The sequence below is a fragment of the Mizuhopecten yessoensis genome, unplaced genomic scaffold (genome assembly GCF_002113885.1).
Source record: "Mizuhopecten yessoensis strain PY_sf001 unplaced genomic scaffold, ASM211388v2 scaffold9023, whole genome shotgun sequence".
In the NCBI taxonomy this organism is placed as follows: Eukaryota; Metazoa; Mollusca; class Bivalvia; order Pectinida; family Pectinidae; genus Mizuhopecten; species Mizuhopecten yessoensis.
Genome location: NW_018407840.1, coordinates 71,938 through 88,441, shown reverse-complemented (window position 1 = coordinate 88,441; position 16,504 = coordinate 71,938). Strand labels below are relative to the sequence as shown.

The 16,504-nt window shown below is 33.9% G+C and overlaps 1 protein-coding gene across 2 annotated transcripts in view; it reads right to left on the bottom strand.

The window, feature by feature from the left end:
• Positions 1 to 16,504, bottom strand: part of LOC110457074 (coiled-coil domain-containing protein 93-like) — a 38,436-nt gene that overhangs the window by 9,118 nt on the left and 12,814 nt on the right. The window contains exons 7-14 of one of the 2 annotated variants that reach the window (XM_021508169.1): positions 14,986 to 15,083; positions 14,500 to 14,536; positions 13,278 to 13,376; positions 12,531 to 12,581; positions 6,412 to 6,498; positions 3,630 to 3,746; positions 2,184 to 2,246; positions 771 to 844 (exon numbers count right to left, since the gene is read on the bottom strand). In XM_021508169.1, the coding sequence (XP_021363844.1) occupies positions 771 to 844; positions 2,184 to 2,246; positions 3,630 to 3,746; positions 6,412 to 6,498; positions 12,531 to 12,581; positions 13,278 to 13,376; positions 14,500 to 14,536; positions 14,986 to 15,083 (626 nt within the window). The remainder of the gene's footprint in view (positions 1 to 770; positions 845 to 2,183; positions 2,247 to 3,629; positions 3,747 to 6,411; positions 6,499 to 12,530; positions 12,582 to 13,277; positions 13,377 to 14,499; positions 14,537 to 14,985; positions 15,084 to 16,504) is intronic. The other variant, XM_021508170.1, reaches the window with a different exon arrangement.

Genomic DNA, 16,504 nt, shown 5'->3' with positions numbered 1-16,504 from the left:
TATAGAAAACTTGAAAAATAAAATATTTTTGTAGACATTTATAAAAAAATAAGTAAAAGTGTCATGTTCACTTTTCTTATATATACAGTACTTTATGCAAAGTACATGTTGATTTATTTAATGTTGAAATGTCTGAATTTGATACTAATACATTTTTCTCTCTTCAATATGAAATAGGTTGATTTTAAAACTTATATTAAAACTTCTAAGGAAAAATCAATTCTGAGCATTAGTACTTTTTAAGAAACTAAGTAGGCTTTGTTAAGTTATAGGAAAACTGATTGAGTTGCCTACATCCAACGTTCGTTAAAACAATTTAAAGAATATTTCAAATGTGGGGTTTATTTAAGAGAAATAAGAGTGTAAATAAAATATGTATCTCTGTGCTTGCGACTGTGGGCCAAGATATATGCAGTGAGATATACTGACATCATTTACCTTACCCTAACTTAAATGAGGAGAGAGGGCATGCAGATAAATTTTGCCAAGATCTCAACAATTTAAAGAGAGATCACCGAAACAAAAGCCAGATTTTGTGTTTCTTGCTGCCAGTGCATATAAGCAACAGTGAGACTGTGAGTTGGGTGAGAAAAATATATCATTTGGGTTGCTGTCATCAAAGGGAGGTAATACAAATTGTCTTCCAATGATATTAGTAAAGGGAGATAATTCAAGAAACAAAATGTTCCTTTTAGTATAGAAATGTTGGATGCTTTATAGCAAAGCAAGATGTCACCTAAAAATAATTGCGTACAGTGTAGAATGATTACCTTTGATTTTCGTCTGTTTCTGTTGCACCGAGTTTCTCCATTTCTGTATCAATTTTCTCACTGCGAGATTGTGCCTGTGGACAAAATAAAATGGTGGTTTTGTGAAACTGCTAAGTAAGTGTAGATAAAAGATAAGAAAGGTCTAGTTAGGGATCCCTGTACCACTGCCAAAAACTGTAAAAAAGGTGGCGAAAACTTTTTCCGGTATGATAATAGCTTTGATAAAGCATTTCTGAAAAGAAAATCATACCTTGCAGGACATTTATAAATGATAAAGATGAAATAAACAAAATAAAATCACCAACAGTGTTTTGAGTGTAACATTCAGTGGGGCTAGACCAGAAACCCTCGACTTCAGATTGTTACAACATCACTCTAAACGATAGAGCTACCTGGTCAACAGATATATCCTAGCCCAACCTTTTCTACAGTTATATCTTAATGGAAGTTAAGGGGAGGTTATTGTATATAGGAATTAAACCCCGATACAGTGGGACAGGGATCCTTAAGTGATTATGAATTGTAGTAAAATCTCTCAGAGGCTTCCCATAGGGTTCACTCCAAATTAATTCATAAAACACAACAACATAATTAACACTTCTGACGGTGGAATTTTCTGATCTTCTATAAACATGTATGAAAGTATTGTTATGTTTATCTTTAAATGTTGGATATTCCGTTACAAACCTTGTTGTTAAAAATGTACTGTATAGTGCTTTAAATCGCGGGGTCAATATTTCGCGGTTTCGTATTCAGTACATATTTGCAGGGGTTAAATTTCGCTGTGCAACCGACTCCCATGTTTCGTGCAAAGTATTTTGAGTGTCATCATTTAAGAGTTAAACCTCGAAATACAGGTAAACTGTTTGTAAAACACTGATCCTGAGCATCGTCATCCGCCATTGATTTCACTTGACAGAAAATTAAATGGGTATGTACCTTTGTAGAAGTAAACTGTAATCAATTAATCACCCAGCTGGTCACCTACTGTGTACACATAAATATGTTGTGGCCACTTATATGTAAGTGTTGTTTGTACATGGACTTCCCAGTTGTCCAGTGATAATCTGATATAAGTTCATTTAAGGTTGCATAACAGCGTTGGGTTATACGTATTTTCATCATGTTGTGATAATTTAGGTCCGTAAAAGTGGTTAACATTTTCGATCTTTCGCTGGTGTTTAGAATTCGTGGATATTAGTCAAGTTGCAAATATAGCACAATTAAAACCCCCGCGAAATATAACCGCTATACAGTATGGCAAGTAAATTCAATTTTAAGAACAGTGTCAAGTTTTCCCTAGGCTGTATAAGTGCAAGAGAATTTAATTTGTTCTTTCCCTGGTCAATTATTTCGAAGACAAGCAAATCACTCTATTACAGACAACTTATTCTAATATAGGTGTTTTTTTACCTGTTTGAGTTTTTCCTGGGTTTCCAGGTAAACTTTGTGTAGTTCAGCATGTTTAGTCATCACCTGACAAAAGACAAAATAATAAAACAGGAATGTCACATATAGTCATTTTGGTCTCTGTGGAATATAACATATAGATAGCTAGCATATTGAACTGCCATGCTTAGAATCTCAATTTCTGACCATGTTATAAGATACTGGTGTATAATATCCACAATGCACAGTAACATTGCGATACAGAGTTTATCTTTAGCCTTATTACTTACATGTATATTGTTGCAGCCACCGTATTTCAAGATTTTTATTTTCTACTCCTTGTGCCAGGCAAGTGCATATATACAGTAGCATTTTATACACCTACCCCATTTCCTTGACAGAAGTGTTTTAATGCCTCTCTACTACATAAATCTCCATGTAAATTATTTTTGTAATACCATATTATTTCAATAAATTAATCGCCAATAAAAGATGTTCTGGGGAGAAAAAAAACTGGCAAAAAAAATATTACTCCTTACCTCTTATTACTATAACAAATTGACCAAAAAAGTACTTTTCTCGAAAATGTCTTCCCTCAAACTTAAACATTTACAATTTCACCTGAATCCAATTTGTTTTCAAACTAACAGTATATACATTTTGAATTGATATGAACAGACATCACAATGAAAGTACATCACATGTTGATAATTTCATGGTTTTTAACAAGCATACATAATCCTATTCTCCATAGGTCCGTCAAACTAGAGGACTTTTTGACACCATTAGAGATCAATATTTCTTAAAAAGAGAACTATCTGCAGCTTATAAAGGACTAGTGGCGTTAATGGTCAGTTCTGGCCTCATCCAGAATTTAAAATTAGTTTTCTGAATATTCGTAATCTGGAATAAATGAAGTTAACACAAATATGAAATTTCAATTAAATTTGACAACAGGTATTAGATCTAGAGATATAACAAAGACAGGTATAAACCCACATTTTTCATAATAAATAATTGTCTATTGTGTGCAAGAATTACGTTGAAAATTGGTCGTTTTTCAGTAAATTAACTAAACACTTTTCCATTTTTGAAAGCCTCCGCATGCACCAACTAAATAAAGATTTGGCGTGCACTGTAATACCTAGAAAGGAAATTTTGGTTGTCACATGCAAAGACTTTCATCGCTATGTGTTCACTGTCCAAAAACACCATAGTTTGGCTATTTTTACATAGCAACAAAATGTTGTTGCTATGGTGAGGCATCTATGCATGTGCAATGAAAAATGTCTGCACCACAAAAGAAAGCCCCAATTAACCAATACAATATTAATGTTTATAAAAGAAATAGGTAAATAAACGCAACTTAAATTTTTTACTATTTATGACGCTGAAAATGACCCATTACGCCCTAAGTCCTTTAAATCATATAACTTTACAAAATGTAATGATTGGCGTCTATATTCCTACCTCCTCCAGGCGAGAGTTCTGCTGTTGGATTTGTTTGGTAAGTGCACCAGTGACACGTTTGTGTTGTTGTGCCCCACCCACACGCTCCGTCTTCTCAATCTGTTCAATCTCAGCTTGCTGAAATGTATCAGAATTGTTTTGTTAATGCCGTGCATGTTATTCTAGTCGATTTTACAGCATCTGGAAATGTCAATCATTCCAATTCTGTGTAGATTAACTTATTCACCCCTGAAGACACAATTGAACTCTTCCAAATCAAAAGTTGGAATAGTTGATTTTGAATTTTTAGGGGTGAATAAGTTAACCAGGTCCTTCTGTAATGTGGTGGTTATATAATTCATACAATGACACCTGTCTACTTACAGTGACTTAGAGTCAGTTTCCAGTACAGGACAGAACATATTACCAACTAGAATTTTGTTTTTGTGAACATAAATGTATGTCTCCCCTTATTAGCCAATAGACAAACTTCAGTATAAAAAATTAACAAAGGGCCATATCTCTTTATATAGTGGAGCAAGAAACCTAGTTCCAGTGCACTGCACACCTTCTGTCCTTCTGTGGGAGATGCAGGTATACTTAAAGTCTGATTAAGATATCTGTAATGGTTTAGAAGTTATGTTGTGGACAAAATTCAGTATTAAAAATAAACAAAGGGACATAACTTTGTATATATCGAAGCATAAAACCTGATTTTAGTGCTAGAAATTCCGCCTTCCCAAGATACATAAATATGGTAAGTTTAGTCAATGTATGTGCAATAATATCAAACTTATGCTCCGGACAAACTTCGGTATTAAAATTAAACAAAGGGCCATAACTCTGTATATAGTGAAGCACGATACCTTGACTGCACACCTTCTGTGGATGATGGAGCTATACTTTTTAAAAGTTTGATCAAGATATCTTTAACGGTTTAAAAGTTATGGCCCGGACAAGTTGTGATTGAAAGAACCAGAAGAAGAACTACTAGAAGATGAATAACCAATATGTATACTAACAAATATGTCTCCCTTCATTCCAAGGGGAGAAATGATAAATGTGTATATAAGGTGGGGCCTAGCTAAAAGCCGAAAGGTTGGTGGTTTATACTTAATTTAATTTCAGACAAATATATACAAGCTCTAGATCTGTTTACATAGAAAATACACACCAACCAGGTCCTATAGCTGAACATTATTGATGTTTATTATAATACCTTATGAGACTTTTAGTGATTGGCTGAGTTACATGTTTACTAGGGAATTTTCGCCCAGTAAAACTTTCATCTTTCGCCTGTGAAATCCAAAAAGGCACATAAAATGACACATACGTCACAAAATAAATATCAAACCTTTCTTGTTTCACAATTAAGAAGAGATTTTCAAGAACCTGCTGGTGATAGTTTGTCTATTATTTGAGATGAAGTACACAGTACCTAAGAGAATTCTGAATCTTGTTTTATTTCATGAAACTATCAAAAACTTTTTTAGATTAATTATCAGTATTCAAAATCGACTCATTTTCAGATTTTTCAGTATACGGTACAGTAATAGATTCTTACAGAGTGAACTTTAAACTTTTAAACTTTTAAACTCTGGTTTTTAAATAGATTCTTACACAGTTGGACAAAGTTGAAGGGCTGGCCCTTATTCATCAAACCATTGTCATGCTCAAACATGGATTCTGTGCTCAGGCCTATTTTCTTGTAACTTGCTTATATCATGTGACATGGTCAAAAAGTAAAGTATAAGCATTGAAAACAGTGTTCTTCTTTAAGTGTTTCCTTAATTCTTCCAGATCATGGAAATAAAATTTGAGTATTGTTGATTTTTCACTAGAACAAGAAAATAGGCTTGAGCACAAATCTGAGTTTCAGTATGAGGACAGCTTCGTGAATATTGGTCCAGGCTATTGTACATTGATTTGTTGGGTGTAAGTGATTCAGTTATCCAGCTGGTTACAATTAACGTTTTTCCTTGAAATTTTACCTTGTAAAATATTTATACAAAATAAATTAAAGCATGCAAAACTTCAGTCGTCAGATTCACTTTCAATAAAATTAAAATTCACTCATTATATAGAACAAACAGTTTTAATTTTCTGGTGATGTCATGCATGACCAAACCTGAATGATTAAATGTCGACACAAACCATATCCTTCATAACAGAACTAGTGCAATAGAAATTATAAAAAAATTTGGGGATCACACTTAGACGATTATCATGAATCATGCATCAATCACAAAAATTATAATTATGACACACTGATAAAAAATTATCACATACCAATATAAACATGAATAAGAAATAAACTGGCAAATCTCTCATGCTTAAGTTATGAAGTCTGAACTGAAATATTATAACTCAAAATTCATTATTTTAGTTCAGACATTCAATTTATTTAGATTGTCATTATTTTTCAGATAAAATTGCGTTCCTCAAAAATTAGTACAATAATGTCTATATAGCTAAAGGTATGAATAAATTTCCACAGATTTGACATTAAAAATGACCTTTTTATTTCAAATTTCTTTTAAAATGAAAAATTCATAAAACTAATTGAATTACCTCCATAGCTATAACAGATCTAAACATATCATGCCTCATGCCTTTATCTGATGTTTTCTGGGTTTTTTCTATAAGACATTCTGTGCAAGAAATTGAAAAAAGGTAGACTTCTATTTCATATTTCTATTAAATATACGAAAATTTATAAAACAGACTAATATGTAATTATTAAAATTAATCTGTCAATTGTTTGTCGTTTCTTTTCTATTATTTATTATTCCTATAAACTTACTTTTTCGGCATACTCTGATGCGATCTGCTGAATTTCTGCTGACTGCATGCCAACGATGGAACCAACCGCACTCGCAGTTAATTTGCCCTTAATACAACAAAAGCATTCCATTCAAACATTCAAATGATGAAGATGATCGTAAAAATGTTTGGATTATTAAAATGAAAGTACTGTATCGTATTAAAAATTTTAGGTAATTTTTTAATGATATATGCCACCTTATTTTGATATTTCCATTTCCATTTCCAACGAGTTTCAATACTTTCACTTTATAACCTTTTATGCAAAGTCATTTGACTTCATCTAATGATATAAATACATCAAACAATGACACAAATAAAAGCTGCATAAAAATGCATGCTTGGATAACAAACAAATAATTCTCAAAGATTAACTAAGTATTTAACAACATTCAAGAAAGATAACTCCACACCAATCACAGATATAATGTATGACATATGTATACCCTTGTCAATGGTATGTGACCCATTAAACTCTAGATCTGTTCCCATGTGTAATTAGGTTCATTGCGTTAACATCTCATATCACGTACCAAACATTGTTATTACGTATGAATATGTGTGCATGACTATGATTGGTTGAATGATGTACGTAACACAGTGTGAATGAACTGCACGGGTCAAACTAAGTTCCTGTCAGGTCCTCAACCAACTCCCCCTCCTCATTCCACTTCTGGAAGTCTACATCTCACTAGATCCTTCCAAGTGATCATCATATCAGCCCTGGTTTTTAAACCCCGAATAAAGGAGCTTTTTGGAAAAACCCTTTTTCCTGATACATAATCTATGTAATGCATCATCTGTTACTATCCCTTGCTTAATAAGGTACCTGTTAATACCTTCTGCTTAATAGCTAGCTCTTCACTTGGTCCACTAATCACAAAGAAAAAAGTGCAGTTAAGAATCCCTGTACCACTGCCAAAAACTGTGACCAAGTATTGGACACTTTTATCCTGTATGACTATATAGTGCTGATAACTTATTTCTGAAAAGAAAACCATACCTCCTTGGACTTTAATATGAAATGATAAAGATGAACTTAAAACAAAATTTAGTCAACAATAGTGCTCTAGATCCCATCTTCGCTAGCCAAGTGTTCGCTTCCTAACACTGTAAGTGGAGTGTATACGAAGCGAACACTTGGCTAGCGAAGATGTCTAGATCCCTGGGTAAGAATTCAGCGGGGCTAGACAGGGATTCAAACCCTGAACTTCAAATTGCAGTACCATTGCTCTAACTGATTGAGATTTACCTGGTCAAAGGAGCTACATGCATCCTTGCCATACTGTGCTACCATTACAGCCAAACAAGAAGTGAAGTGGAGGTTACTGTACATGGGAAAAACAGTGCAGTGGGACAGGTTAAATTAAGATATTCAATATATTTTATTGACCACATCATCTGATTTTGTTGTTTCTTCATTAATTCCAGCTGTGAGTTTGTTGGCCATGCATAAAAATAAGGACAACAATGTGTAACGGCTTGCGTTACATAATTATATTTCAGTTCTTATTACTGTGAAAAGATATTTTCATGGGACCCAAAGTCTGTGGTTTCCTGCCAAATCACCATTTCATGGGTACATGAATTGATGGATTACGAGTTAATTCTTAAAATAAAGGCAGTTTAATGCTCTACAGAATACGGGTGTAAAATTGGTTCCAAGTTGATAAGCCATGACAGATCATCTTACCTGATCATGGATTACAGAAAGACGGGGGTCTTAACTTCTTAAATTCCTTTGCATCATAAACATGTTACGATTGCTCCAACTCACAAAAATGTACCCCCATTTTATTACTTTTCATAAAAACAAGGTAACGGTTAAGCAATTTTTATATTACGTCTGCCATATAAGTAAGCAGCTATTTGTATTGCAGATATATATATGAATGATTTGATGGTAAATAATGTTAAAGGAGAAATCTTTCAACTATATTTGATCAATTTCAGCCTTATATATATAGATTACAGTATTATCATTCACAGCTGAAAAAGATATCAAATTCTTTTAAATCAATTTCTTTATCACGTAAAATTTGCAGCTACCATCAATGTGTAATCACTCGGAATAATAACCGTATATGAAGCTGAAACACAAAAGCCAGCTTACCACCATCTGTTGTCAGGACAACCAGACAAAAGCTATGACTTAACTGAGGTATCAGTTATCCCGACAGAAATTGGAAATTATGCAGGTTCAAGTGCATGCTTACCATGCAACAGGCGAGGCAGACTCAACATAAGGGAATAAATTACAGCTAGAAACTGTATTGATAAAGCTTACTCAGAGAACACGAGAAAACTATGTTCAACACGACAAAATTTCCCTGTCAATGCAACGAATGTAAAGTATATTCTAAACTAAAAGTAGATTTTAGGAGGAGATCACTTTGTTAGGTGAACTCAAACAGATCAGATCAGGGAACGTCTGCCTTTACTACTTGTGAAGTGAAAGAATACGAAAGAAAAAGATAAATTCAGGACTTTTTTTTAAGCGAAAGAGGATTCATTGCACTACAATTGGATTGAAAAGCTGATTCAGCAGAAATTGATCATTGACATTTGAACAGTCCAAATGAAGAATGTAACAAAAGATAAAGAGATTCAGAAGAAACAGTGAATGACATTTTTGGAAAACCCTGCAGAATTAGATAATAAACTATTACGTACGTCATAGAGAAATTCAAGGATAAAAAACATGAGTGGAAGCGGGAAATCTAAACCGGAGAAAATGGTTTTGATTGATAAGAGCCTGGATGAATCAAATCAGTCCAATGGCAGATTTCATAATCACAAGTGTTTTCAAAGAAATCTTCTGGTTATCATCTTTGTTCTGGATGTGGCGGATCTCTTTGCTGATTGGCTATTGTTCCGTGATGTATACACAATAAAGGAGGGTCTAGTGTATGGCCCTCCCCCTCAGTCTCTGACCTATGCCCTTTTGACCTTATCAGTGATTGGCACAGTGACTTTCACCTTTGAAATTGTGAACTTGGCCATGGAAGTTTTTTATCAGCGTTCTTGGATCAACCCTGACCTTATTTCAGCCATTTGTATCTGGGCGGAAGATGTCCCCCAGCTAGTGGTCAGTCTGCGCATCATGGTCTGTCGTGAGGAGGCCATTAGCTATTTCCAGTTGGTCAAGGCTGTAGTGATCATTGTGGGTGTGATCATTCGAATCACATTTTGCTTGGTTCTCTACTGTAACACCGAAAGTCTGACAGAAATGAAGAAACCTACATGGAATGGCCTTGTGAATGTCATATACCGCTTTTTTATCATGTTCGGCTTGCTACTCGTGTTCTGCTGTTCCGTTGCCCTTTTCTTCTTCACACAATTTGAGAGAAAAGATGATGGCGGAATTCAATTCACTGTTCCGAAGTCCATGTTTGAAGGGAATTACGATGACGAAAGATATTTTCAAAATGTTAGTTTGTATTTACACCACCCGTTGATCAATTTTGAAGAGGGCTTACTCCCTCATCAAGAAAACATTGGATGGATCCGACTTATTAGCATATATGACGTTCGTGAAAAGGAAGAAGAGATTTTCAAGATTGATTTTGATGAGACAACTAAAACGAAGATGGTCATATGGCAAACAAATTTGAACCAATCTCTACAAATTAAAGAATGTTACACAGTTAACCGCACAGCTAAATCTGTTACCGCAGAAACAGATTGTATGAATTTTATTCCCGGATCCAAGATGACTATGATTTTCAAGTTTGTATTTGTAGAAAAAGAAATTCCAAATTTGATCTTTGGTGATATTAAATTCAACTGTAAGGTCGAAGAAAATGGAGTATGCCAGACTCCTGTAATTACATTTGTGACAAAGGTGAGTGAGTACAGCCCAAGCGTGCTTCAGCAGCATGCCATCATCCATTACTATCGTACTAAACCTAACGTACCCAGGGACAACCATCTTCTCAGAACAGATTTGACCAATCAGGCAAGATTTTACAGAAATGACTTGGATCTGATTGATATAACAACTGTATGGAAGACTGGATTCGGTTCTTGTGAAAGTACAGGCAGTTTGGCACCTCACGTCAGTTCAGATGTGAATGTACAATGCAATGTTTAATCTTATCAGAACAGATTTGACCAATCAGGCAAGATTTTACAGAAATGACGTGGATCTGATTGACATAGCAACTGTATGGAAGACTGGATTTGGTTCTTGTGAAAGTACAGGCAGTTTGGCACCTCATGTCAGTTCAGATGTGAATGTACAATGCAATGTTTTATATCTTGTGTAAATTGTACATGTGCAGAACATCAGGGACCAACTTATTAATTAGACACTTTTGAAATATAAATGACTAGCCATTTAAATATTTTGATATAAGATTGAGACAATCGTGGGTTGTACAGCCCTTTCATAAACTTAAAAATAACATTGTGTGGTAAAAAACAAACACAAACAAAAACAAAACATTCCAAAGACTTGAGTCAATTCACGTCTCATCTTCACCTTTGACATTCAGCCAAAGTTATTTTTGACGTGTCTTCATTTTATAAAATTCAATTTATTCATGCTTGGTGTCGAACATAATAACCAACCATTCACTGTATCAAAAAAAATAAAAAGCATTCATAACACAGAAAGCATGTTCAATATAAAATTTGGGTGAAGGGGAATACATATCTGACAGAAAAATAAGTTATTATCAAAAACCAACATTGGTTGTTCCAGGGAACACCTAGAGGCTGCTAGATCCCCTTAATGCCATATTTCATTAATTTTTAATTGAAAATAACATATTTTTTGGGGGGTATTTAGGGGGGGGGGGGGAGAGGGGTCTCTCAACTCTGCCACCACCTTCCTTCAAACCCAATTGTACTGAATCGAAGGGAGGGCCATGCAAATGAAATTCTGAAATTTGACCAATCCCCAAATCTTCAGCCCCAATCCCCATTCATAAATAATGGAATCGCCATTCTTCAAACAAACCATGCTGAAAGCCATATTTTGAGCATTTAAATCTATGGACATTGGAAAAAGACATTGTAATGATTTCATAAACCTGCCATTTGCTGTAAGAAACATAGACCAGGTGATTTGAATTGTTTTTCGCACAGATCGTCAGGCCATTTGTTTTATTTTTAAGATTATTTACAAGCAAGTTTGTTTTCTGTTGAAACATGATACACAATAAAACGATTTCAAGTACATCATGTTTTGTGTTAACACTGGTGGCAAGGAAGGTAAGTCTTATATCTAAAAAAAAATCTAAAAGTTGTACATGTATCATTCAGAAACATAATATGTTAACCTTATTAATCAAAGTAAAAATAGAAAATAACTATATTTACTTTTAAAATGAATTTATAAAGTGCAGTAGAATTAATGAATTTATACTGTTTCAATTATTGAATTTGCACTGATAAAGGGGAGGAAAATCTTGTATCCATTTAGTGTTTTTTCTAAAAGGTGTATCTATATCATATAAAAATATGCTAACCTTATTTCATGAAAGTAAAGCCAGAAACGAAATGAATTCACCTTTAACATTAAATCATTAAGTGCAGTAGAATTAATGCAATTATACTATTTTAATTAATGTATTAATTCTGATCAAGGGAAGGTAACTCATATACTGTATCTAAAGGTTTTTTTCTAAAATTTGTACCTGTTTCATAAAAAAATCAATTATATGATAACCTGGTTTCCTTAAATTAAAAACAGAAACTATATTATTTAACCTGATACAACCTCCTATGGAATCCCATGCTCAATTTATCTATAACAAAAACTAAGACATTCTCTCAAAGAACAAAAATTTGATCATGTCCAACTATATTCATAAGTTCACCTTTTATTTAGGTGTTTTTATTAGTGTTAATATATAACAATGATTTTTTTGTGTGATATTTATTAACATAATATATACATCTGCAAAAAAATAGAGATGATTTTGTTAAATTTCTTAAACATCAAAATCCTACTCTCAATTATTTTTTCAGGGAAAAAAAACATACCGAAAAATAAGAAAGGATTTGATTCAAAATTTACCCTTTCATAAAGTAAGCAAATAGAATGATGAAGATATTTAGATAATAAATATAACATAGAAAATAATGACATACCTCTTGTAATCCCATTGCAGACATTCCTGACATAAGCATCTGAATTCGTTTCTGAAAATAAGGCGATATGTTACTTCTCAAAGATTAACATATAAAGGATTGTTAAGAAAGAATAAATACATAAAAGATCACTAGTGATGCAAGCACTTTTACTGTTAAAGATGTTTTTCAACTGACTTAAAATAATTTCATGAATGATCGCAATGTGAGGCACGGTAGTCTAGTGGTGGGATGCCTGGCTCGTGACCGAAGGGTTGCGGGTTCGAGTCAAGTCACGGCACTATGTTGTATCTTTGAGCATGATACTTTACTTCACTTGTTCTAGTCTACTCAGCTGTAAATGAGTATGCGGTTAGGCAGCGCTAGAATTGTTGAATGCTAGCTGTTAGCGCCGAAATGGCAGCTCCGGCTGTATGCTCCCCAGGGAGTTGAGAAAGATATTGGCTGATGGCAAAGGCCTTATAACCACGGCAAATAATTTGTGAACAGCTTTGAGACGACCTACGAACTAGGTTGTGATAAAGCGGTATACAAGAAACTCAAATTATTACTATTATTATTATTATTATTTAATTTATTTCAAAATCCCAATCAGATGGTTTGTGAATATAAAAGAGCCATGCAATATAGTCCTGTTTGTAAATTTAGAAAAAAGTCTACATCCGAAGAAAGAGATCTTGGGAAGAATTAATCATTCAGCTTATCACTTTTAGAAATAAAATCTGAATCTGAATGATTTATTATAACCTCCTCCTGTTCTTGAAGTTCTTCCTCAGAGGGCTCTGCCTGTTTCCCAGCAACACCTGCAGCAGCAGCAGCAGCTTTCTTGGAAGATTTCCCTGTATCCTGGTTACAAAAGAGTTACATGGTTAAAGCAATATATGACCTTCTAAAAATTAACCATCAAATCAGACTATAACATGTGGATCTGGCTTGAGTTTGAGACACATTCGTCTGACCGGATAACATAGATCAAGGGTGTTAGGGATAAAGTTTCAATGAGTTAGACACATTGTTGTTCGATGATGCCACAAAATACTCATCGTCGGATACCCATGGCTGACTTTGCTTCCCTACTCACTCACAGCTAAATCAACCGTGGGTATCCGACGATGCAAAATACTGTAACATTGGAAATTTTCCAGCGTGAAAATGTTTGCGTTGTGACCCTCTGCTCGCAGTGTGGAATTTTTTGCATTGGCAATAATTCTAAAATCTGTATGTTCTTTTTATGTATGATCTATAATTAAATACTCATATGTGGATATTGTCACTCTTATTTACTTATGTGATAAATGTGAACATTTCCATGCTGTTAAGATTTCTACTTTTGCAGTACACCAAACACCGAGGACACGACTGTAAGTTTGTCAAAAGGAATCATGTGTCGGTTACCAGTAATACTTGTTACCAATTAACGGCCCACGATGTGACGTTTTATCCAAAAGGAACGGGTGTGACACTTCACAGAAGATGGCTAGCACTTTTAATGATTTTTAAATTGACATCAGAGGTCTGCATGCCCCTCTGATCCTACATTGTGATAATATCATGGGGGAGATACTGCATGCTCAAAATTAAAAACATTTATAAATACTTTTTAAATGTGTGTATATAAACAATAACCATTATAAAGACATAATTTGAGTTGTTCTTTCAGAAGAAATAATTACATCTTAGAATAAAGGATTAGTTCAGCACCTTCACAGGTTGGAAATACTAAATTTTAGGGTCAAAAATCAGGACTCTCCTTCCTAGATAGGGAGAGGTGGCAAGTATGTATGAATGTTGAAGCATGCAAAATTTGTTTAAGAACTTTTATCTTGCAAACGATACAACTTACATGCAATTTAATCAGAATTATATCTCATTATATAAAATTTACCATGTCTAAATAATTTGTTTTTGCTACATGATCAGTTGTAATATCAACTAATAGGCAATTTGAACATGAAATTGAATACATTACCTGTTCAGCATGGTCAGATTTGCTTATGCCATATCGCCTGAAATGAAAGAAAATAAAAGGTTCATATTTTAATATTTAATATGAAACATGAATTAAAATATTCATCAGAAACAATTCTGCCATGTCTGTACTGGTTTAAGATTCCTTGTGATCATATTTATATCTTTAATCAATGATTCAATTTTTTTTTTCAAATTTTACGGTGAAAAGTTGTAACTTCTGATCATGAAATGAAGTGATGATTCAAATTTTTTTGACCTATGATCAACGTATGATTGTTCAAATCAGCTTATTGAAGGGGAAGCAAAAAATTGCAAACAGACAAATTAAACTTGTAGATGGAGGAAATGGAGTGAAAGACAAACAATCCAGTATACTGACTATACCCACAAGAGCAGTCAAACTTTTTCTCTAAAAACGATTTCTGTTCAAACATTGATTTATTCATTTCTACAATTTTTTGGCACGTTAAAACATTATAGTTACCTCCCATATTCTAGTAACGTAGAGTGTACCCGGGTCTCTTCATCTCGGAGCTTGTCTACGTCCTGACGCTTGTAACGACGCTGTGGCTTGTATACATCCTACCATAAAATTTTAAACAAATTTTAACTTGCATTCAAGATAAAGATAGCTGAACCACTTTCACATGAAGGTGATTGACAATTTTTATCATGACATTTACAGTTTTTTATTTTTATTTTTTAAACACAAAAAGCACAAACTTTGCCTTAATTGGTCATCTTGACTAGAGTTCCTGTACCTCAACCGACATTGTTATTTTCTACGTCATATAAAATCCTGAATTCATTTAATCCAACATTGAGTCCAGTAAGTCTTAATCTACATTTGTATCTGAGTTACCGTAAAAACCTGTGTAATTTGTGCTCTTTTTTGTTTGAGAAATTGAATGCCCAAAGTAGGGGGTGCGCAAAATACATAAGTGTAAGCCATTCAAGGTTCTTTTCCAGGAAAAGCTTGACGATTCTGGCACACTGCCATCTTGGATACAAGAGATTATCTCCCTTGTTACACGGAACTCAAAAACAAATGACGATCAACAAATCTATCTATGTCAAACATCAATAAAAGATACAGTTGATACATCAAGTATTGTTACCCGAGTTCATATGAAAATTATTATTAATTAGGTATACATCTTCTGGAAATAAATCTATGGAAAAACCAAACGAAGAAAGTTTAGACAATTCAGATGCCAGAGAATTGCCGAATAACTTACATTTCAACATCTTGGCGCTTTCCCCCCATAATTACGAAAATGTAGTACAGTCGAACCTCGTTATGTCGAAGTCGACGGGGTCGTGGGAAAACTTCGAGTTATCCGAGCATTCGAGTTATGCGGGTTCATAGATTTCGTATGAAATTTGCTGTTGGGACATAGCACTAGCAGTTGTTGGTTTTATTAATAGTTAATGCTTTTAATCAATCGATAAATGATATACGTAATCAATACAACAAATACAGCTATGTAATTTTACAATAAACACGCTTACAAAAATAGAGTAAGGTATTTCAGAAAAACGTACTTTCGTTTTTAAACGCGATCAAAACGGTTGGACCATTTTGTGAATTCGTTATTAAATATGGACGGGCCTAGTGATTAAATGTTGTTTTTGGCTAGTATAGGTCTTGGCAAATCTTTCTAGGTCTGCATTTTTATTTGTAAGTCCGTCAAGTTTTACTTCTGAAGTGTTACATTTCAAACCGAACTATCCCGCTGTCTCGGATCTTGTAGTTTACAATGCGGAAATGAAAGTGCGCAAGTCTAAAACAAATCACTGTAATGGAGCGTACGCATAGTTGATTCTGTAAATGAAAACACACAAACAAATTATATCGTACATGTGACACATTGATTCATTAAAGCCAAATATGACACCTGACACCTCCTCAACTCGATGTAATCAACAGCAATTATCGTTTTGTTCTTAAATCTCTCGATCGACTTTCAAAGCCATACTGGCTCCTGTAAAAACATGAACCC